The sequence below is a fragment of the Anopheles moucheti genome, chromosome 3, assembly GCF_943734755.1.
Source record: "Anopheles moucheti chromosome 3, idAnoMoucSN_F20_07, whole genome shotgun sequence".
Taxonomy (NCBI): Eukaryota; Metazoa; Arthropoda; class Insecta; order Diptera; family Culicidae; genus Anopheles; species Anopheles moucheti.
In genome coordinates, this window is record NC_069141.1 from 2,443,639 (window position 1) to 2,466,131 (window position 22,493).

The 22,493-nt window shown below is 43.3% G+C and overlaps 1 protein-coding gene across 8 annotated transcripts in view; it reads left to right on the top strand.

Annotated features, from left to right (window-relative positions):
- LOC128301500 (restin homolog) overlaps positions 1–22,493 on the top strand; it is a 54,389-nt gene that overhangs the window by 14,503 nt on the left and 17,393 nt on the right. For 3 of the 8 annotated variants that reach the window (XM_053038019.1, XM_053038020.1, XM_053038024.1), the window contains exons 2-8: positions 14,489–14,554; positions 16,923–17,036; positions 18,025–18,081; positions 19,118–19,516; positions 19,613–19,781; positions 19,877–20,060; positions 20,603–20,659. In XM_053038019.1, the coding sequence (XP_052893979.1) occupies positions 14,489–14,554; positions 16,923–17,036; positions 18,025–18,081; positions 19,118–19,516; positions 19,613–19,781; positions 19,877–20,060; positions 20,603–20,659 (1,046 nt within the window). The remainder of the gene's footprint in view (positions 1–14,488; positions 14,555–16,922; positions 17,037–18,024; positions 18,082–19,117; positions 19,517–19,612; positions 19,782–19,876; positions 20,061–20,602; positions 20,660–22,493) is intronic. The other 5 variants (XM_053038022.1, XM_053038025.1, XM_053038023.1 and 2 more) reach the window with 3 other exon arrangements.

Genomic DNA, 22,493 nt, shown 5'->3' on the forward strand with positions numbered 1-22,493 from the left:
TATTTTTGCCAACACAACGGTACGCTGTGTGTTAATTAAAATTAAAATGTCAGCTTGCCAGATGATAAATTACCTCCCCAGGTGCTGGTTCGGTGTCATTTTACCATAAGAAGCAACCGTAGCAAAAGAGACATCTTAAGGTGTTGTTTTGTGCCGTGAATCAGAAAAAGCAATTCGTTAGCTTTTGATTTACAGCTCGTACGTTTATTCCTAAAAAGAATCGAAAAAAAAACGTATCAAATTGCATCCTTTTTTAAGCGCCTTGAAGAGGTGTTAAACACACCGTGTCGCACAAGGGAAACAACAACGAAATCTTGATTAATTGTTCCTAGCCTTCGCATTTTGGCTTGATTCGTTACCGTTGACAAATTGAGCATACCCCACCCGAAGCCAGTCAGTAAATACAAACATCAAGCTGGAGTCTCCAGTGACCAGATGTGTGCCAGCGGTTCCCGCTTCTTTGTGAGTGTAATCCGTCCTAATCGATTAATTGTCACAGAAAACAAAGTCATTGGAATCTAATCCGATCGCTTCGAAAAGGGGGGGCTGGTTCGGTGTGTTTCAACAAACAAAATTTGTATAATCCGCTAATTTGCGGTTCAGGTTGAGATCGATAAATATTACTTTATGTGTCACGCCGCCACCGAAACTTCACCGCGGCGAAGCTTTTACAGCCTACGCGAGATCGTTGAGGTGGCCTCTAGCAAGGTGCTGCTGGTGTCATTTGAGAGTGTCATGCCACACTGGCACAAAGTGCTAAGGCATTAGCAGCAGTTCGATCCAATCTTTCTAGCTTCCCCGAAAGTGAAGATGTGCCCAACAATGCCCTTCAGCAAGGTTCGATAATGTCATTAAAAGCTCGTTCAAGATACGACGTAAAAGCGCGCGCGAGTACGCAACAAAACAGCGAATAAATCCACTTGAGTGTCCATAGGAGGGTGGTCACTGTTCTTGTGTTGGTGCCTTCGAACAGCACTCAGATCAAAGCATCGAGATTTGTGCGGTGCCGCTTGCTTGCCCGGCAGCAAATTACCTTCTGATGTCATCTTCCCGGGATGCAACACGAACGTCATCCGGTGTCGAAGTCCCGGGTACGCTGCTCTAACCTCAATCTGTAGGATGGCGTGTTTTTTATTATTATTCCCCACAGTGCCCGTTGATAATTGGCTGTAAATTAATCTGTGCGCTCGGTTACCCGGACCTCCCCAGGCTGAGGGTTCCCTGAGGCCGGAGTCACAAAGTTAGGTTAGGTTGTGTAAATGCGCAATATTAGCGTTCGGGCCGTTGCAGCTCAAAAATTGGCACCGCGCTTTGCGGCCGGAATTTGGTTTTTGGGTGGAAGAAAATGCAATTAATGTGGCGAAAGCCCATTAACTGGGCATTCCGGTTCCACCGGGACATCATAAAATCCCGGGAATCATTTCCGAAATAATGATGATGTCCACGCGCACACTTCTAGCGTAATCGCTCTATCAGTTGGCTGCGTTTAGTGGACGTATCATCTCGCTAGCTAGTGTTTTATTTTATCACCTGGTTGACACGATGATTGCCCAGAATCATCGTTTGCGTTTGACGAGTGTGGCAAGCAATTTGATAAACGAGGTCGCGGATTAAGCGATAACATTTGTGTTAGTATGCATTAAATATGGGAAGAATTGGAGTGGATTTTGTGGATTTTGGATTTTTTGGGAGTTTTGTTGTGGCCAGGCAGTGTTGTCCTCCCCGCTAATTGAAATCATTCATGAAGAAAGCGAAATGAGTTTCTACGATCTAGCATTATTAAGATGACCAATTTCTTACCGTAACCAATAACTCAAAATTCCATCATACATTTTGTGCTCTTTATCCATATCTGGAACAAGCCATTATCGTTTCGGCATGTCGACTTTACCGAGATGAATTTTTTGCAAATTTGAACCCCATGCCATTTGCATCGTAACTCCCGATTTGGTCTAATGGCATTAGCCGCCTATAGGCAGTGGTACATTTTCGGTAAGCAGAAATGCGTACAGACTCCAATCGCGGTACGGGTTTTAAAGGAAAGGCGCTTCAGTCAAACGGCGAATATTATCATTCGAACCTAATGCGGACGTGACTTGGTGAAGTGTATGAAAAGAAAAACACAGCACGATTTTTTGCGGTGGTGGCCACTCAAGATCGTTTTGAGGTTTGATTTTTGTGAATTGCGACGTGAAGGAATACGAGCTGGCGATGGAACAAATCCACCAATCGGGAAGAATTTATTTCGCAGTTCTGGACGTATTTTTGTATGCTTGTTTTTTGCCGTCGTGGATATTTCTCTTTTTTTAAGGCAATAAATTTTAGCAGTTCCAAACGCGACACCACCGCCGCGGAACGGACATAAAGTGTAGGATTCATTTGCATTTGTGGCAACATCAGATGAATCGTTTTATTAAAAAAAAACGTAACAGAAACTTCCAACATAAAAACAAACAGCAAACACTATGGCACGTGTTAAAATAATTGCAAACTGGCGACGAGGCGGAAAATTGTTGCTTCCTCCTTTGTTTGCTGTTTGAACCGAAAGCCGCAGAACCGAGGGATGATCGCTACCAAATTCGGTGGAGACAAGACTCCCCCGATAGCTGTCATTAAATGCTAAATTGATGCTAATACGGTGCCACATCGGTAGTTTTGAAACGGCCCACCGGCGTCGGACAGTTTGAAGAGGGAGTAGCAATATGTTCTTAGCGATCTAATTTTAAGACGATGCTGAAGTTGTGATCGGGAGTGATGAAGTCGTAAGCAACAGTTTTGACGATAATGAGCAGTGTGCATGCATGTATGATTTATGGTTTTTGCTAATGAGCTGAACTGCAACGTAATAAAAAGCCAGTTCAAATGATGAAAATGAATGAATGGAAGGACCAGTTGAAATGTGAGAAATTGCCACTGGATTCAGGAATGAAAGGATTGGTACTAGTTAGTGTTTCAATGAAGTTCGTTCTGCTTCATGGTAACACCTGTCAATATTTTAGCACGCTATTTTATAGGTTTTGATGATTAGACGATGTATCAGGGAGCAGAGTTGTGGGACAAGGTCACAAACTCCAATTAAGTCTAGAATTCCATGATCTTGAGTCCAGCTCTATGACACTTATCTAGTGTTGGGTGAATCTGGTTCAGATTCAGGAATCTGAATGAATCTATTCCAAAGATTCATGAATCACCCAAGATTTATGATCTTAACCTATGAGCTTGTTCGTATGTTACACCTCTCCCCCCACTCTCCCCTTCCACCACTTCCAAGCATTCCGCTTTAGGTCTCCAAGGGGTGTGATATGCCAATCCTTTAAGAATCGATTCTGTATTTAAATATCTTCTTGATTCATTATTAAAGTTTAATATGACTGACTCTGCTTAAAACATTCATGAATACATAACACCTAACTGATTCTTCGGTAGACTTTATGTAGTAACTTGTTCATAGATCCACAAACGTCTGATGTTTATATGATTGGGGCTGGAATAAAATTATAAAAGCTTCAAAGGTTGTTGAGATATTTTTATTCCTCTACCTATTCGCATTGATTTGAAGAACCATTTACATAAATAGCTTTTTCCGTTCTAACTTGTGCATAAGTAATAACTCTTACTTCAATAATCTATTCGTTTTTCAAGATTTCCCAAATGTTACATAGAACAAGCCAAAATTTGATCCATTTGTCGAAAGTTCCCATTTCGTGATGGGGATTTATTAGAGTGGTATTTATCACAAACCACTATCCATCGCACTGTTCGCTCCCAACAGCGAAAAGTGATCATACGGACTACACGATTCCACCATTTCGAGTCAGCTTAGACTGTTTCGCCTTCTTTCGCAGTTTGAATACAAGTGGAAGCATTGTTGCACTTAAGCTATTCCGCACTACGATAGACCCCGATGGTGTTTGGCAAGAGGGGACAGGAAAAGAGGTGAAATTTATGATTGTGAAGCTTTTACCCGTGCCTCACCTTACCCACCCAGTGCGCTCATAATCGTGACTAATGAAAATGTGAACCTCCCATGATCTATGCTCGAGCATAGCAGCCCCGGCTTCGGTCTGCTGACGTTGGTCTCGGTGTAATAAAACTCACACCGCAGTAGATGGTGGGGTGGGACGGGGGGTGGTACGATGACGTTCATGGTGTTTGGTTTGTGCTGGCGAAGATTGCCCGCCTCGCTGGTCACGTTCCGAAAGTGAAATTGATTTATCCGCCCGGGTACGATGGCGCCGTGGTGGTTTTAGTTTACCCTAACCTCACTGTTTGTGGAAGCAACACCGCGCATTTGCACCGCACTCTAATGAGTACCTAATCAATTGCCTAATCGAATGTCTCTTCACTTTCGTTTCAGGTAAGTAGGGTGCAAATTTTTCGCTTCCGCTGCTGGCTTACTGGGCCGTCGACCAGACGCTTGATGAAGGCGGAAGCGAGATGTTAGGTTCACAAAATCTGGACGTGCCGGTGAACGCAACGACCATCGCTCTACAGCGGACGGAAATGGTGTGCGAAAGTGGCAAAACAAGCAAACAAATGCTCGAGCGAACGTACAAACAAACAAACCCATTCGTACTGGGCTGCATCTTCATCTGGTTCGTACTCTGGTCGTAATGGGTTTCGGAAAAATCGAGGACATTGGTTCAGGTTTTCTTTTCCACCGCGTACCACACTTTCGGAAGAGGAGAGTCTTGTAAGTAGGGGGAAAAATACGATTCAACACCACCGGTTGGGCATTGGCCGCGTACGAAGCGAGGCACAGTGTGAAGAATGGTGTCAGTGATATCATCACACGTTTGTCAGCTGTTGAACACAACTTTCGCGCAAACTGAGACAATCGTGTACTGGCCATTGGAAGTACAGTAAGATAAGAGCTTGGCTTAATTCTATCAGAGATCCAATTTAAAGACATTTTGCAAAAGTAGGACAATCACGCCGGTAGGTTGCAATGTGATAGCTACAGGTTTGTCAGAATTTGTATGACATAAAACTGTACTTTTTTCTGTAATCTGACTCCTGTTTTGGCCTTGATGGACGTATCTGTCACAAATGTGTCGCAGTTCTTCGTCTTGTTTGGGTTTAATAACGTGACAAGTGCTGCAAAATTGAGCTCAATGCTCGAGATGGACGGAATGCACAATGTGAAAAGGCGTTCAGAAAGAAGTTGCCAAGAGAATGGGCGTGAGTATCGCATTACAGCGTTGGTGCAACCTGTTGCCCTTTTTGCAGTGTTTAATGTTGCTGTGATTTCGCGAATAGCCTTTCGCTTGGGCAGTGATATTGGTGAGACAGGCAAGAAAGCTTCTTACCGGAGAACGTTTGGGAAGGGTGTGTTTTTCAAGTCAGTCACGAACAGCGCCAAAGCCTTCGACGGTGGATGGACACAAAAGAGAAACACGCTTTGGACACAGAGTGCACGATTCTTTGGTCCGTTCCACCGCACGTCCAGCCAGTGAGGTTTCATTATTGCCCATCCAAATGCTAATTAATATGGTGGCGTTACGGATTATTTTTATTGTTTTCGTTGTTGAGCGGCAAGCGCGTACAGTGTGATTCGCCAGTGGTGTTGTGCGAAAAGTTCACTAACCACACAAATTCGAACAACCGTTCCCTCGGCTCTTCGATGGGAACTTGCCGAAGCGTGAAAACAACAATAGGCTATTTTAGTTGAAGCTTTCTTTGCTTTGGGACCTTCACCAGAGCGTCCTCTGCGGACTGGCGGTGCTTTGATAGCACCGGAAAGCACTTGCCATAAATTCCCCAATTGAATTATAGTCTTATCCCTATCGGCGGTTGGAGTGCCACCATTCTCGACTCACGATTGTTGAAATTAGAAGACCGTAAAAAAAGTTTAGCTACTCAATCTTCGGATGGAACGGTTTCGAGTGGGGTTGGTGAATGGCCCGATGGAAGTAGCCAACTCGCCGAGAGGAACGGAGTGGAGTTAAATATTGTCAAAACAATAACCGAAAGGGAAAACAATGGGAACGTCGCCCAAGACAACAAAAACACAGTCAGTGTGAAGTTTCAACCATGATGGAATCTTTATTTTGCTGCAACACTTGCGACCTTGGCTCTAGAATTTTTAAAGTCAATGGTTTAATATCTTTTTTGCAAAGTTAAGTTATGAAGGAATTGTGATGAGTGGAAATTAAAAAGTCAAGTTTTGTTTTAGGTCAACTCCAAATTCTAATAAATGTAGGGACTTTTGGATGTTTAATCAAGTTTTTTAATTGATTAGGTCTTGTCCAAGTGTTTTAGAATTATGTCTAAAAATAGTATTTATTTTAATTGCTCATTATGTTCGAAGTTTGTTTAGTATCATTTCTCACAGAACTCGCAATAAGCTGAATGCTGATCAATATCTAAGTTGAGGAGTGAAACAGTGAGAAGACGCATGCTAGTTGTGACCTCTTTTCCTGTTATGGGTTTAACCATTTTTGTGCATGAACGAAACAAATAAAACAAATGACAGCGAATACAGACACGAGTTCGTATTTGCATCATACATATCGTAGGAATTTCAACACACGATTGATCCAATACGTTGTCCAAAAAACATACGGTGGAACAGTGTGATCAACGTAGTTCATCTAGTCTACTATTTGGTCGTCTCAACACAAATCGTATCGTATATCACGATCCTAAGAAGAGAAAACCCTTTGGCAGGTTTTAGCCGTATGTGTTCAAAGAAATACCTGTTGCCTCCAGGTGTCGGAAGTAAGTCTCCAACTCCTCTGACGAATGTTAGATAGTTGATGAGCAACAATTACCTGTCAAGAACCCCAAGTACCGCTGGTAAGACGTGTCCAGACAGACGTTCAGATGTCCAGAGGACGCGTCGTTGTCGTTGGCTAGGTTAGTACTTTAACCTGACCACCGCGGTGCGGGTTTGCGTGATGTGTCGCGTGATTGACATTGACACCGTGTCAGAGTCGTGCTTGATAAGTATGCGTTTTTGTTTTCTTGTTTGTTTATTTGTGCCGATCACACTGCAGACTTCCACCCCTCCTACTGTAGAACTGTTCTATCGAGGTCAATGGTGTGGCGAGAAGCAACACACCATGTACGATTAGGTACCGATCTTAGTCTAAGGTCAACCACTGCCGTGGAATACCGATTAGTCCACCGGCCTGTTGCGGCTATGGACGTGATTTACTTTAAAAGTCGTCTCATTAACATAGAGCATGTGCGGAAGTTTGCATGCAACTAAACTTCGCAAAGGGAAGTTTATTGGCCGAGAAACACCATGAACCTAGGTGCTCCGGAGGTCCAAACGGCCGAGTGAGCTAATTGCTTTAGCGGATTAGAATAATCGTTGGGCGACGAGAAAAGTGTAAAAGCAGGCGGCGTATTACGACACGTTCCGCAACTAATTGTTCACTGTCAACCAATGATCGTGGGCCATAACTATTATGCTGTTTTATTTATCGTTCCCTCCGCCGTAGGTTGGATCGGGGCTGGAAAAACAGTCCGACAGATGGTTTAAACGTTTGATGTGGTTTTCATTTTATTGGAATATAATGTTTCCAACTACATGTGTTGCTCACACGTGGCAGATGTGCTGGGAATCGAAAATGCAAATATTGTAAATGCTCGTAACATGCGTTGCTACATATCGTAAAATTAATCTGAATTATTATGGTTTGCGGTTGAAGCTATTCACCGTTGGACAATCTCAACGATATTACGTAACGTTTTGGGTGTAATATTTGTATTCAATGCAATGCAACGGAAGGATTGATTACATTGAATTATTCTCAAATTGTCCGGATGCTTTTGCACTTGTTTTCCATCAATTCGTTTCCAGTGATACATTTTATAAATCAATCTCGGCAGCTCTTTTGTCAGCAACACACCTGGTGCTCGTCGTGGCTTTACGATTATTGTCGAGCAGTCAAAGGACCAACTTTCATCTCTCCTTCCCGGGGCACGGATTGGCACACGGAGCAGCAAAAATTTGCCAATCATGCTGTACTGGATTCCACAGTGAGTTTGCGGTGCCCAGAAGTTGCACAACCTGTTGGACGCTGTTGCACATTCTCTTTCAAACGCCAAACACCCCGAGATACAGATCTGCTCTAATTAATGAACAGCCACCGTCAGGGAAGGAACGTTCGGCCGTATGCGACCGGCTTCAATTCCATTCGCTTGACCGGATTCCATCGGTCTCGTGATTAAGCTTTAAAGTTTGCCGCCACATCGTTCGAGAGGTGGTGAACGGTGAGAGTTTTGCAGCATTGTGGTCGAAATGAAGCGAACCCGGCGAAGGAAGTAATATTTCATCTACAATGAACTTCTGCTTTTGGGTTCGATTGTGGCTGCTATTTGTTGAATCTGTTTTATTGCTATCGGATGGATGGATGGAGTCCGTGCTGGACGTTTGTTTACAGTTTACAGAAATATTTACAGAGAAAGGTGAATTCTGGCAGCACAATATTTGCACAGGTGTTTATTACACTTGCATCTTAAAGATGCTTTAATGCTGCAGAAGGACGTAGTTTCTCAGTAATCGTAATAGGTATATGCTTTACTTAAAATAGCTTACTGCTTATTTCACAGAAATTTGTGCATGTAGTTCAATACACACAATATTTACATACTTTGGATGTGTCTGCCCCTACGAAATGCGGCAATAATCTGTAACTAATGCCTTTCAATAGTATTTCCTATTTCCGCACAGTTCCAAGCTTCCCGAGAACGGTACCGAGGGTGTTCTGGTAGATTCATTATATCGAAATGCTTTGAATCGGTCTGTTTCCATCATTCAGTGGTTGGCAACACAATAAGTCAGACAGACTTTACAACAAGCCCATATTTAAGTTACGAAACAGATGATTTCCTGCTAAAAAAGTTTAAATCTTCATCCGGATAATCAAGTTTTAGGCAAACATCCAATAAGCAAAAATCGTGGTAAAATAAGTCTAGTAAGTCCGAAATGGCAGGCAAGAACACAGAGCCGTCCGTCACAACGTTATAAACCTGTGTGATTTTTAATGCCTTTTTTAAATAATAAAAGTCATTAATTCTTCCACATACACATAGGTTGCCGAACACTGGTATAGGCTGTAAATTCCGGGGCACAGTTCGGTGGCAGAAACAATCATTCAATTGGAACAAATTCTGCTTTACACCACCAAGAGTTCTGCTCAACACGTTACAATGTAATGGTGTACCGAAATGTAAGGTTTCAGAACGGTTAGTACATCACATCGATGTACGAAACACGTTCTCTTTGCCGGTACCGCTATAACTCACCTGCGAGGAAGTAGTACCATTGCAGAGGTATTTTAAATGTGCTTGGCATCGGTTTTCCAACAACGAACGAAGCATCAGTATATAGCCGGTAGGAAAAGTGAAACTTCAAGAACTCAAGTTCCTTGTTAATGCCCGGAAAAGCTGCACGCTGCAGCCGCTGGTACATTGGAACAATTTTCCCACCACTACACGCGAACGGAAAATGCATTCCGTCGTGCTTGTTGTGGACCGGCTCGTTTGTACCGTCTTTAGTAATGATGGTCTTTTGCCTATGCTCGGTAACGTTCCCACTCTTCCTTTCTGTGATAATTACTGACGATTCCACCGAAATGCAACAGTTAGCATCCAGAGATGGAGTGTGTGTGAGGATGGTTGTATAATTTGATGAATAAAAGAAGGTTGCTTTCACACCTATTAGAGCTGTAATTTGTGTTGCTGATTTGCTGTAACGTTTAGCAAATGGTAAGCGATTACAATTGTTTGATAACATGCTCGGAAGGGGTGAAAAGCCGAGAGAGAGGAACTTCCGGGGCAAACTGTGCTAAGATATCTTGCCATTACGTAAACGATACAAGATGGGGAAGGATGGGATAAACTTCCGCACGATCTGCTAATTGATTTAAGTTGCTAGCTGTTGATGATAAGCTTTGCCGGTGCATTCGTCAAGAACACACCGACGGTTATAAAATGATTTAATGGTCGCACAACTAGACGTTTGAAGCGGTTCGGCCATTAATTATTTATGAACATTTTTCACCTGCGTCCACAAACTCGCTCCCAAGAGTTTGTGGTAACGGTTATGCCGTTACATGCCTCAGTACACATATGCTTGCAGATACCACGGAGATACCCCCGCCTTATCAAAGATCTGGCGAACAAACATAAAAAATCAGCGTTGAACAAGCAGTTTATGCCTCTACCAATTACGCTAATTAAACAGAATCGGTCGCATCGGAACTGGCGTGGTGCATATTTACGAGCGCCACGCGGTTATGCGATCAATTAAATCGTAAATGTTTATGACCTATGAAGGTAACAATGGGGCTGCCGTGGTTAAACTTCCGACGTTGGGCTTGCGCGCCGTGTGGAAAATGTTCCATGTCGTATATATTTGGTTTCTTTCCATTTGTCATACGTATGTGATGGAAAACCCAACATTATCTCATTGCTTTTCCATGCACCACTCGACTCCCAACTTGTCCAGTGTTGCCAGCGTCAGATAGAAAACAGATAGAAAAAAAACTATGCACCTAGCTCCCGTGCCGAGTACGATCGACGTATGACACAATACCCTGAACTTGGCAATGGCATTTTACATTTACATTTAGCTACGGTCAGACCGCGTTACGAAAAGCGTCAGTATGCAGTCGACCCGCAACCGAATGGTAATTTATGGCATTCGCACAACGAATGTTGTTCCTCCCGTGCGGGAAGCCTCACCGTGCTGAGCAGAAATGGCAAATCGATGCATCTCGTGGAAGGTTAGTGTGCTCTGGGATACCCGCCGATGCAATCGTACGAGGACAACCTTATTATTGTTTATGCTTCGATCGGGTTCGTGATGTGTTATGATAAAATATGCCACACTGATTGGGCAAACGCACTGTTTTCTGTTCTGGGTATGAAAAACACCACGCATACAACCCTCGATATTAATTGGACCCCCGGTCCAAGTCCATTAAGTTGTGCGACACGGTAAAGAGCTGGCGAAGCCCTTAGGACATGCTAGAGATAATGAAAGGCAAACAAATGAAATTGTTACAATGTAGAGCGCCAAAGGGAAACATTTATCTTAAAGTATTCGCCCAAGCACTAGAAATGTAGTGAGGAAACGATATTTGAAGCTCAGCGCGAAAATATGGCTGCATGTTCTACTTCAGCGCGCACTCCGCGGCAACAGAAGTTGAGTGTGTTATGCAACAAAATAAAGTTGCTAATTTTATACGCCAACCATCAGAACCTGTTTCGTGGCGTGCTCTGCAGCATTACGCTCACCCTGCGTGAGAAGAGCGGTTCTTCTGCTGTCATCGATTTTGTGTGTTTGCTTTTCGGGCTCAAACAATCGTCTGTTCGCGGCAGCTGATGATGCTTTTCACCCTCGCTATGCTGGGAGTGGGTTTGCGTGGACCTGAGCACCAGGAGCAGCTTTTTTTTTCCTCCAATGTTCTCCATATCTGCAAACACTCACACTCACTGTGCGGAATGTGAACAGTTCTTGAGTTGAGAGTCGTTTACTGATGTCATTCGGTCAAACCGGACTCCGGAGTTGGTGGAAGATTTTTCTTGTTTTTTTTTCGTTGTTTTTGGTTAGAATATCTTCCTCAAACCCCCAAATTCTTCTTGTTTTTGTTGGACAATGTTCATATTTTTGTTCCTAACCTGCCGGTTGATGCCACTTGACAACTGTCAGCATAGAAGAGAATCTCATGCGGAATTTTTTTTCCTTGGGAACTCATCACTTTTATTGAAAAGTGGGCCGCCCCACAAGAGTCAAGTGTCGACGGGCATTTTTGAAAGCTTTGCCGCAGTTAAAAGCTCTTGGCGCGGGACTGATGACTGATGACCAACCCCGGAGCCTTATGTGGGGTTTGTTGTTGTTCTCAGCGCTGGCTTTTTGCGTGCGTCCGGAATGACCGGAATGGTCATTAGCAAAAGTGTGTGGATGAGAGTGTAATTGACGAGCGCACACCATGTGTGACACAGATTCGTCCGGGGTGAATTGGACATCTATTGTCCAGCGTGGAATCAATAGGTCCAAAAGGTGTACAATACGAGCGGCCTGCGAAAATGTCCCAAATTATTGGGCATCTTCTAGGCCATTCGGTGTCGATTAATTGATACTGGAACTTGATCGCTAGTCATGCTGGAAGCTAGCATTACCGAACTTCAACTCTGCTCCACACGATAGCTCAACTTTCACGTATTGATTAGTGGCCGCCCGTTTATCTCCTTTCCCGACTAACCAATAAGTAATAGGAAGTTGTCCTTTTACACCCTTGCAAGCCCTGAATGTGAGTTATGAAGCCGGGAAGATAATTTATGTGAAATCACCGCTCAACTCAGCCGGTAACGCTATCGTCATCGGAAACTCTCGCCACAGTTCGGTGCGAAGGTGTTTCACCCGAGTGCGCAAAACTTTGTCCCTTTTGTTAACGGCCATTCCGTTGAGGGATTTGGGAAGCGGAAACATTTATAATAATTCTACAACACCGGATCGACCCAGGCGGTGATGCAGTTTCATTCATACATGGAAATCGTACCAGTTTGCAGGAGCCATTTTTCATACTTATTTGCCCCCTTGCTTGGCAGTACGGTACGAGCAATAGATTTTACTTTTTTGCTGTTACTTTGTGCACGATTTATTGGATATTGACGACCGGGGCACAGTAGGTATTTGGCGAGGGAATTGAGATGTGGTTGCCCTTCGCACCGTGTGGCTCCCCAACCATATGGACGATGGCAAGGAACGCCTACGCTAGCTTGTCGCAAAAGTGTGTTGTTGACTTGACGGCGTGTCCAGCAAGTCGAGTCGAAGGCCCTTTACCCGATGCTGGTGGTGTGATGTATGGATCAACATGCCTTCCATCCAGATTGGAGGTGATGACGACTGCTGCATTTGCCACGGTATGTCTGCCTGTGTCGATTTTGAGTGCGGGCTTTATGAGTGTTTTAGCACCAAAAACTTAACGACTGTTTGATCCATCCGCGATGAAGTGACTAATGGACGTGAATTGCTGGGCTTTGACCAAACTTCTCCACAATCTAATGGTCCTCGAGTGGTACGTTTTGATGTGAAAATTTCCAAAAACGAACCGAAGCGTTAAATTATTTATTACGGTTCACAACACCCACCCTCGCTTCAGTTTGGAGGCGATCTTATCATATGTAGATAATATTACATCATCAAAATTGTTGAGAGGTAAACACGTACAGTTATTATGGTGGCGAGGACAGATGGGGTGTTGTGTTTTTTTTTCTATTCAACGATTATGAATCTAATCCTTATTGAATTAAGCGATAAGCACAAATGAAAAGCTCTTTTTGTTTGTTTAGACGCACCTTAAAATCCACACCTAACCGGATATTAAAGTTTCGTGCTATAATGAACTGGCCATGTTGCTTTATCGACTATTCTACAGGTTGATATGAAGTGTATCAACATTATGTTTTGAAGTCTTCTCTCTTCTTGATTCTGCCAATGAAGTAGTGCGTCTTGCTGGACATGTAGTGGCTTCTGATAGATTTGTTATTATTGGCCCACGATCGACAGTGTATCAGACCACAAGAAGAAGCTCGAGATCAAAGATCTTTTGAGGGAGTTCTGGTGCTTCACTAAATTAAATCGATTCGAATGATATGCTTTAGGTATTTTTGTGCACAGCAATAGATATCCGTTGTGAATTTTAAGACAGCAGTATGATTGTTACTGTGAAATTCAGAGACAAATCACCCAGAATTATGATTCAGACAACTTAAGACAATTACCTCAACTAAACCACACAACAATTTAAACAGATTTCGTATCTGAAATGTTCCTACGAAAGCGATAACATCACCGAAATGCTTGAAAGATGTAACATGTAAGTCATCCTGTACATGGTCATTACTTATCGGCGAAATCTGACTGTTAGCAAACCAATTGTGGAAGGATCTTTACGAATTCATGGATCGTGTTTATTAATATTTTCATGTTTTTACTTGCGAACCATTTTGTTGTTTGCGATAGGTTTGGTTAATGTTTTTGTTCAATAATTTTGTTGCTCAACACCTCTCAACCTCAAACCTACATGGGGTCACCCTTTCCCATCATTCTCTATTTTAAATGACTTAAAACCACCATAAACCTTGCTACTTACGTTCAAGCGTTTGCTTTACCATTATCGTGTCCCCGTTTTCGTTTCGCAGTGGATAGTTTGACTTTTCGCACCTTTCGGATTTGCTCTTTCTTCAGCACGGGGTTATTTGGCGCGGTTTGCACTGCGGCATTAAATATTGACACTACGGTACTAATTTTGGCGAGTTCCATTTAGAGCCTTTGAATCACTGCCATTGACGACGAAACTTATTACGCGCTTGTTTGTGTGTCGATTTACTTTAATATGTGTGTATGTTTTTTTTTTGGTTTTATTTTTATGTTTGCTACTCACCTTCTGCTTGCTGTTTACGCGTTGTGTTTTTGTATGGATGTCATTGAACTGCTGTTTGGGGAATAAATCTTCGCACTATCCAGTATCTACACACGACAGCAAAATGCGACGACCGAGCGATTCCGATTATAATAAATCACATCTACCAGGTAAGAAGGGTTCACATTGTGCATGCTGTTTGATTGTTTTTTATGTTTAAATAATGTATTTCCTCTTCATTTAGTCATTCCTCGGGTAACCAAAATGTTCTTTTGGTATTATTAATTCCATAAAGCATAACTTTTCCTTTTTCAAAATGGTACCGTAAAAAGGAAAAAAGCAATTTCCCGTCGTTTGGCTGTTTACTAGCTGTTTTCTATGGTCGACAAAAGTTTTGAAAAGTCTATCGGATGAAACATTTCCGATTTCCCGCTGGGTTTGTCACATAAAAGAAAACGATTCCCAGCGGGAATGTAACTACGGGAAGGAGCGCTCTCAAACCCATCGTCCAGATTGTCTCGTTATGGTTTCATTGTCGATGATTCGATGTTTTCAATTTCCGAAACGCATAATTCCTTTCGCTGTCGCTTTGCAGTCACTATCTACTTACAGTACAGTTCACACGAATTAAAGAAATGCGTTGAAAGTTGTTGTCAGTCGGTCGACACTTTCAATCTCTTTTCGTTGTAGGAATATTCGCTGTTACAGGGTTTTACAGTGATTGATTGCAAATCGTCTGAGGATTAAATGTTAATTTTAAATTATTCACTCAGACATCATTTCTTTAAGAATTAAATCTGTTAATTGGACACAATATGATCACATCCTTTATAATATAATATAAATGATAAGTAATCATTTATATTTACCAGAAGTCCCACGTTGTTAAAAAAATATTCCGTTGAAACTGTTTTCTATTATGATTATCCACTTGTTCAAATGATTTTGTGTTTGTTGTATTACAGCGAAGCTAAAGTATTGTAGAGTATAAAACTTTTCCTACTCACAGCAAACTATACAAAAATTGAACATTGATAATATGTTAATGAAAAACCCTGCAATATTTGAGTTCAAAAATGTGTGGCCGTTGCAAGAAGTTAAATTAGATTACCAACCTCTTACAACCGGTAAAATCCTTTCCATTCTATGAATCCATTCAATTTGTAACGCAACCGCGAGCGAAAGGAAAATTGGTGTACTGCCAGCAATGTAAGGCAAGCGCAACCGAAGTCAACCTTTTGAAGGTGGTTTATATCCGCGCCCATCATTCCTTCAACAGTTGCTTTTGGTTATTTGAAACCGTGTTCGCGTGCGGCAACCGTCTTCGTCTTTGGCGCGTTTGTCGCTGTAATCACCTGGTGATTGATAGATGTAACAGAGGCATCCGGTGATCCAGGTGGCGCAAAGTTGATGCCGTTCGCTACCGGTGACTCGTTCGCGCCGGGAACGTTGATCAAGTTACAACTCCATTACTTGTAACCCTTCGGGCACTAGCACAAGGGTGGCATGAAATTGGATCACAGAAGACACTTGTCGCAGATGCTTTGTGTCTTGCAAAGTCTTTGTTTTGGGGCAGCTGTTTAGGGATCTAATTGGGCTAAACGTCGTGCAAAATGCGCGGTATTTTTGTGCTGTGCCCTTGACCGTAAAGTATCCGTCGGTATTTTTGGTGATGGCTCTTAAAGCAGAGTAGATAGCTATCTTGAGGATTGTTGTTAGTGGAAGAGTTTAATATTTAAATTTCATAATGAAGATACGTTGGTTACATTGACATTTCCAGTCTTCATTTGTAGTTGTCATATACTCGTATTAGCATTGTTTGTGCATGTTTCTCAACCATTTTTCTTTCCCTCTTTTTTGTGTTTATTTCTTTTTGTGTTTTTCTTCTTTTTTCACATCATTCTGTCATTATTATGCTTTAAATTGGTGTTTGTTTGTAAATTGCACGCTTTATCGGTCCTTACTTTATTAATTACCCCCTGATCAATCGTTTCTAATGACCACCGACAACGACGTGCCGCGAACCATTTATAATCCTTTGTTTTACCTAACGACCAATCGAACGAAACTATCTAACCATTATTTACATTTGGTACATCACCCCCACGCGTCCAAACACAAAACTACCGTCAACTCACGTAACGCACATAATGGCTGACGTGACAACAAACGAAAAAAAATACAATGAAATAACAATAATAATCACTCGAACAACGTGTCAATCATCTGTCACGCTACGCCATACGCCTCGTACCCCGGATGGGTGGTGGTTTAACCCATGCTGAAACGGTTCAACACCTGTTCCTACCGGAATCGGTCGACATTTCAATGACACCTATGATGGGCGACACGTATGTGTGTGTGGGGGGGGGGGGCTTTTGGACTTCGAATTTAACGTTTCTAATTGGAAATCACGCTCCGATTCTGACCCACCGACCGATTGACCCACTGTGACTGTCTTAAATAACAACACTAACGTGAAATAAACCCATGCACACCCATTCATGCATACACAAACGCACCTTTCGGTTCACGTAGATGTGGACGAAGAAAGCGAAACGGATCTAGCATTCGAGCGGCCCATCTCGACCAGATCGTCCCACTCGCCGGACTCTGGCTTCAAAAGCAATCGTTCCGACCGTAAGACTTCCAGTAAGTAGCGAAAGGATTTTTCGCAAAACGGTGGACCAAAGAAGAAAAAAACATGACTAAAACGATTTAGATAGATTAACCATTTGAGGCTATATATCTTTATCTTTAGTTTATCTTTATCCTTAAGGTTAATGAGCAGAAAGGGTTGCTTTTTCGAGATATGTTTTCTTTATTTGTATTCATTTCTTTCATTAATTTTCTAAAATATTTCTCCAATAGAGACAAACACATAACAGCTTCCAATCAGTGTTAACTTTTCTGTACTTCTGTACTTTCTGTACACAAACTACTTAGTTTGTGTACTTAACTGTCTGTAGCAGATATCACTTTCTGAAGATACACTTTGAAGTTTGAAGCAAAAGCTGGTAGAACAAATATCGAGATTCATTTTGAACTGTGTTTGTCTATCCCTGGTAGCCTCAGGGTTCACATCCTTTCTGCTTTAAACGTTTTTTTTGTTTGTTACTTGCTATCAGGATTAACCTTTTTTCTCCTAATCCAACCGTATTTTCTATTTTTCTCTAAATCATGAAAAGCCATCCAGAACCGTAACGTCATTTAGCTAACATTGTTGCGCTACATTGTCAGTTTAGCAGTTTATCCTAGCAATTAACATCATTAGCAGTAGGATTAGTTCGGAGCAACCCCTTCAAACGCAGCGGTTATTTATAAATGTGTTTTATTTTCTTCATCTCTATATTTTTCATCCCACCGTGTCGTGTTCCTGTGCACCACTGTTATTGTCTGTTAAATTGCACCACTCGCTCTCTCTCCTGCACGCTGTTTGTGTGTACCGTTTTTGTGCATGTGTGTTGCGCGTCTGTGTGGCCTTTCTGCCGTGTATATTCCTTCCGTTGCCAACACTCAAATTGCATAACCGTTCTGTTGCGTGTCTGCAATGCAATATCGCTTACGTGCACCTTTAAAATGCATCCAACCGGTGGAAAAACACTTGTCGCGTATTTGTGTGCAAAAACTGCCGAACCAGGCGCCTCCACCGGCTCCGACGTGTACTGGGAGGCCACCGGAAGACGCAGAAGCTCAGGTAATTCGTTGCAGCAAGCACCGTCCCGCGGCTGGTGGGAGGTGTGGTTTATCCAGGGTGTTAATTTCCCCATCTTCAAACTCACTCACCACGCAACGCCAGCTTGGTATCACCAAGCCAACAACAGCTTCACGCTTTTGGGGGGTGGATTTGGCTGTCTCTGCAGTGGTGTGTAGGACGAATGATGCACCCAGGAACGTAACGCCCTCTATGCACACCGCTCGAATTCCTAAACTGCTCTGGCAAACGGTGCCTGAAGTTATCGCGACTATTTTCTGATTGTGGAATGCAGCCACCACTTGCTTCGCTCTAATTAATGCATTCTTAAACATTGCTTGTGCTTGCAGTTTTGCTAAGTGCTTTCGCGTAAGTCATTAGTGGGAGAGGATAAAATTACGATGCCTGAATTTGTTTTCATTAATATGGTGGATTTGTAGTTAATTAATAGTTCGTTATTAGTTTAGAATATGTATATTTAGCAATATAATTTAGACGTATAAGTTTCTGCTGATATTCATTGTGTAAAACAAACTCTACTGTACGATTTACTTTTACTAACGAATTGGTTGTTTTGAACAATCCAATTTAGTTGTAACTTATGATTAAATGCATTTACCATTGTATTTTAATTAAATGGTAACGACATAATATGGCATACGCATACTACTTTAAACAACATGAGAGCTTTTCTTACAATCAACGAAGCAAGCTGGTGTTTCTAGGGCGTCACTCTAATTATTGCTTGTAATGGAGAATTCTTTGTCGAAGTCCCCGCCGTTTCGGGGCGTGCTGATGTTCGCTAGAAGTAATGCTCACCCATCGTGAAAAAGTGGAGACGACGCAGCAGTCACAGGTTGCCTTCACTAACATTAACGCGCTTCAGCAGGTTAAATCGATCGATCGATCGATCGGATGCGGCGCCTGCCCGTGTGTAATTTCCTTTCCCGAAGAGAGAAAAAAAACAAAAGATGTCCAATAAGTATGTTTCTAACCTCACTTTTCGTTCTGCATCTCTCCCGTTCTGCCACCCTTACAGATCAGGGTGCCGTACTGACGACGGACACGGACAGTTTTATTATCGGACAGCGCGTTTGGGTCGGTGGTATACGCCCGGGACAGATTGCCTATATCGGCGAAACACACTTCGCGCCCGGCGAATGGGCCGGCGTTGTGCTGGACGAACCGAACGGCAAGAACGATGGTTCGGTCGCGGGCAAACGCTACTTCCAGTGCGAGGCGAAGAAGGGTGTCTTCTCACGGTTGACCCGCCTGACCCGCGAACCGTTGGCGGCCGGTGGTGGCGGTGGTGACTCTACCGCCTCCACACCGCTCGATGCGAGCTTCCGGTCACTGACGTCACCGGCACGGTCCGGTACCGTTTCGCCAACGCACAGCGTCCAGAGCTATGCCAGCAAATCGCCAGCCATGGCCGGAAGTAAGTATGGACCATGTTGTTGAGGACGTGCGAGTGTGTGTGCGATACAAGACGAAAAGCGTGTTAATTGCGTTTCCATTCCATTCCACCCGGCAGAGGCAGCCTCACTGAATGTTGGCGATCGGGTCATAGTGTCGTCCGGGTTCGGTTCCCGACCAGGCATACTGAAGTTTATCGGCGAAACGCAATTCGCCAGTGGCACCTGGTGCGGTGTACAGCTGGATGAGGCGAGCGGCAAGAACGACGGTACGGTGGAAGGTGTCAGGTGAGTGTTGCGACTTGGTGCAAACCCAAGCAGCACCAACGACAGGGCGCGTGGCGTGGGCTACTTCACTAACAAAGTGTTTATCGCTTTTGCAGATACTTCGAGTGCCCGGCCAAGTACGGTATATTTGTACCGATTGCCAAGGTCACGCTGTCACCATCGGGGCGCAAAACCTCGGCCCGGCTGTCCCGGGCCAACTCGAAGGAGTCGCTCAACTCGCTGGCCACGATGAGCTCGATCGCCACCACGGCCACCTCACGGCTCCGGATGAGCGCACAGGTATCGCTCACCGCATGGTAGACACTAAGGATTTGCTCGCAAACAAGAAAAAAACAGGAGGGAAAAGAAAACGGGCACAAAGGGGAGCATGAGGCACGGAAGCACTGTTCCCACCCAGTAGTTTGTCGTTTTTTTTTGTGTGGCGTTGTGTTACAGTTTCTCGTTTCATTGAAGTATCGCCGGCGCGCTACCAGGCGATTTATTGTTTACCTTTTTTATTCTGCCAAACTCAAACTAATAACTAACTTTTGTTAAGCACATTAACGTAGAATAATATGAAGCCACATGGAGGGAAGATGGACGCATATATCAAACTATGTTCCGGTTCAAGAAAGAGAGTAAAAAAATATCCCACCCAACCGTGGACCGCAACAGACATCTAGCGATGTGTCTTCGTTTCGCTGGGGAACGGATGTTTTTTTCCATTTTCTTTCTGGAGCCGGATGAAAAATCCGCGGAACGATAGATATACACCTCCCTTAACTTGCAGTTTTACTAACCGCATATCCAACGTCTCTCCCAATTTGCCCGATTTGTTGCAGAGGAAATCAACGGTCAGCGCTGTTCCGTCGACACCGAAAGCTTCCTTCTCGCTTCAGGTAGGAACCATGTTTATGATCTAATTTATGTCTTTGCAATTGGTCGTTTGTTATTGATTTTTGGACGAGAGCTGTGTTGTTTGCCAGTGTGGTTTTTTTCTGTACCGTAACGTGTCTTGCGTCCCAGAATGGGCTTACTAATACTGACTGACCATAACCAAAAACTTATCCGCTCTCCGGATGTTAACCTCCGGACGGATAGAGTTGATTGCTAATAATTGTGTATAAAAAAGAATAAATTGTAGTTATATCTGGATGTGTTGTACGTCTTCTTAACACGTTGGATTTTATTGTTTGTTTAGTTGTGTTATAGTAATATTATTTTAAGCATCTAACGAGCAGAATGACTCTTTTTCCTCTTTATCTCTTGTTTAATATGTCAGTTTCCTTTTTTGAAATCAAATTGTTTAAAAGCCAACCGCGAGGTAAATAATGACTTAAGAAATGGTAATGAGCATTTGCGTTCTAAACCAACCTCCAGCAATCACATCATCGTCTACCAGCCCCCCGGTTAAACGGTGTAATCCCTGCCGGATGAGAATATAAAACGGCTCATTTTGTATTGCGTGGAAGTTGAATATTTATGTTAAGGCACTTCCCTATTGACCGACAAGTTCTATTCTTTTATGTTCGTCAAACCATAACCACAGCTGAATGGCAACACCAACGTAGATAAACGGCACAAGAACTGTAACGCCGGTGACCTCGCCCGGTCCCATGTTTTAAGGGTGACGCAGCGTTGTATGTAGTACCAGGAACCGTCACGGTAGACATGAAAATCCCGGAGACAATAATTTCTCATTATCCTAACAGATCCCAACTGCCGGTGGTGTGCGCATGTTCACACGACACTGTAGGAATTGCTGTGGGGATTGTTTTGCGAGTCAAAGCCACCACCGTGTACACTTGACCGTGGTACCTCACGCCACGATGATGAAGCATAAAGTGTGGATTCATTATTCATTGGCTTGGAGGGAGGGTAGTGGTGACCAAAAAAATCTGTGTCGCCTTTGCTACAACTGGACAGTTGTTTGACAGTAAACACGAATGCGAAGTAGCTAATTCGGTGGGGAGTGGTTCAAACCTAGCGTAGAATGCTGTTTTTTACGAGTCAAAATTATGTTTTTTTTGCGAGCTGTACAGATGGAGTAACTAAAGCTAAATGGCTCGAACCCACCGAGAGACCTTACAATGGTGAATTTAATTGGCAGATTACAGCACAATTGATATCGTACGTAAGACCCAGTTATCGAACCCCGATCCGCAATGATCAAGAAGCGGTCAGCCGGCCAATATAATCAAGATACCGTAGATGGCATTACGTTGTTGCTGCCAGTTACCATATCGGGACGAGCGGCGTTAAGGCCCTTTCGGAAGCTGAACGGCGATGACGTTTACGCTTTGTCGGAGTTGGTACGGGAGCAGTTAAACGGTTTGAGCGTGACACGTATGCGAGTGCTAAGTGTGGAAATGGACCTGAAAGCGTTCCCATCAATAATTTACATGGATCTCGTGCGCAGCTTACACATCATCAACGCCCGCCCGTTCGCAGTGGTAATGTGCGAGCACAAGTGTACGCTCCATTGTAATCGATCACCCTTTCCCGATTGTACTGCAGTGCTAACCCACACGCTGCGAATGCAAATTATATTGCATACGTACACTAACACGTGGAGGAGATGTCGAGATGTGTGGCGTGGTTGCCCATTGTGGGTCGGCATCTCGCTTGTCGACGTTTAACATTCATCAGGTGACTATTGCAACATCAAGTTTATAGCGTATCAAGCGTATGGATATTGGTATTGCACCTTCGCAGTACCTTCTCTCCCCGTGG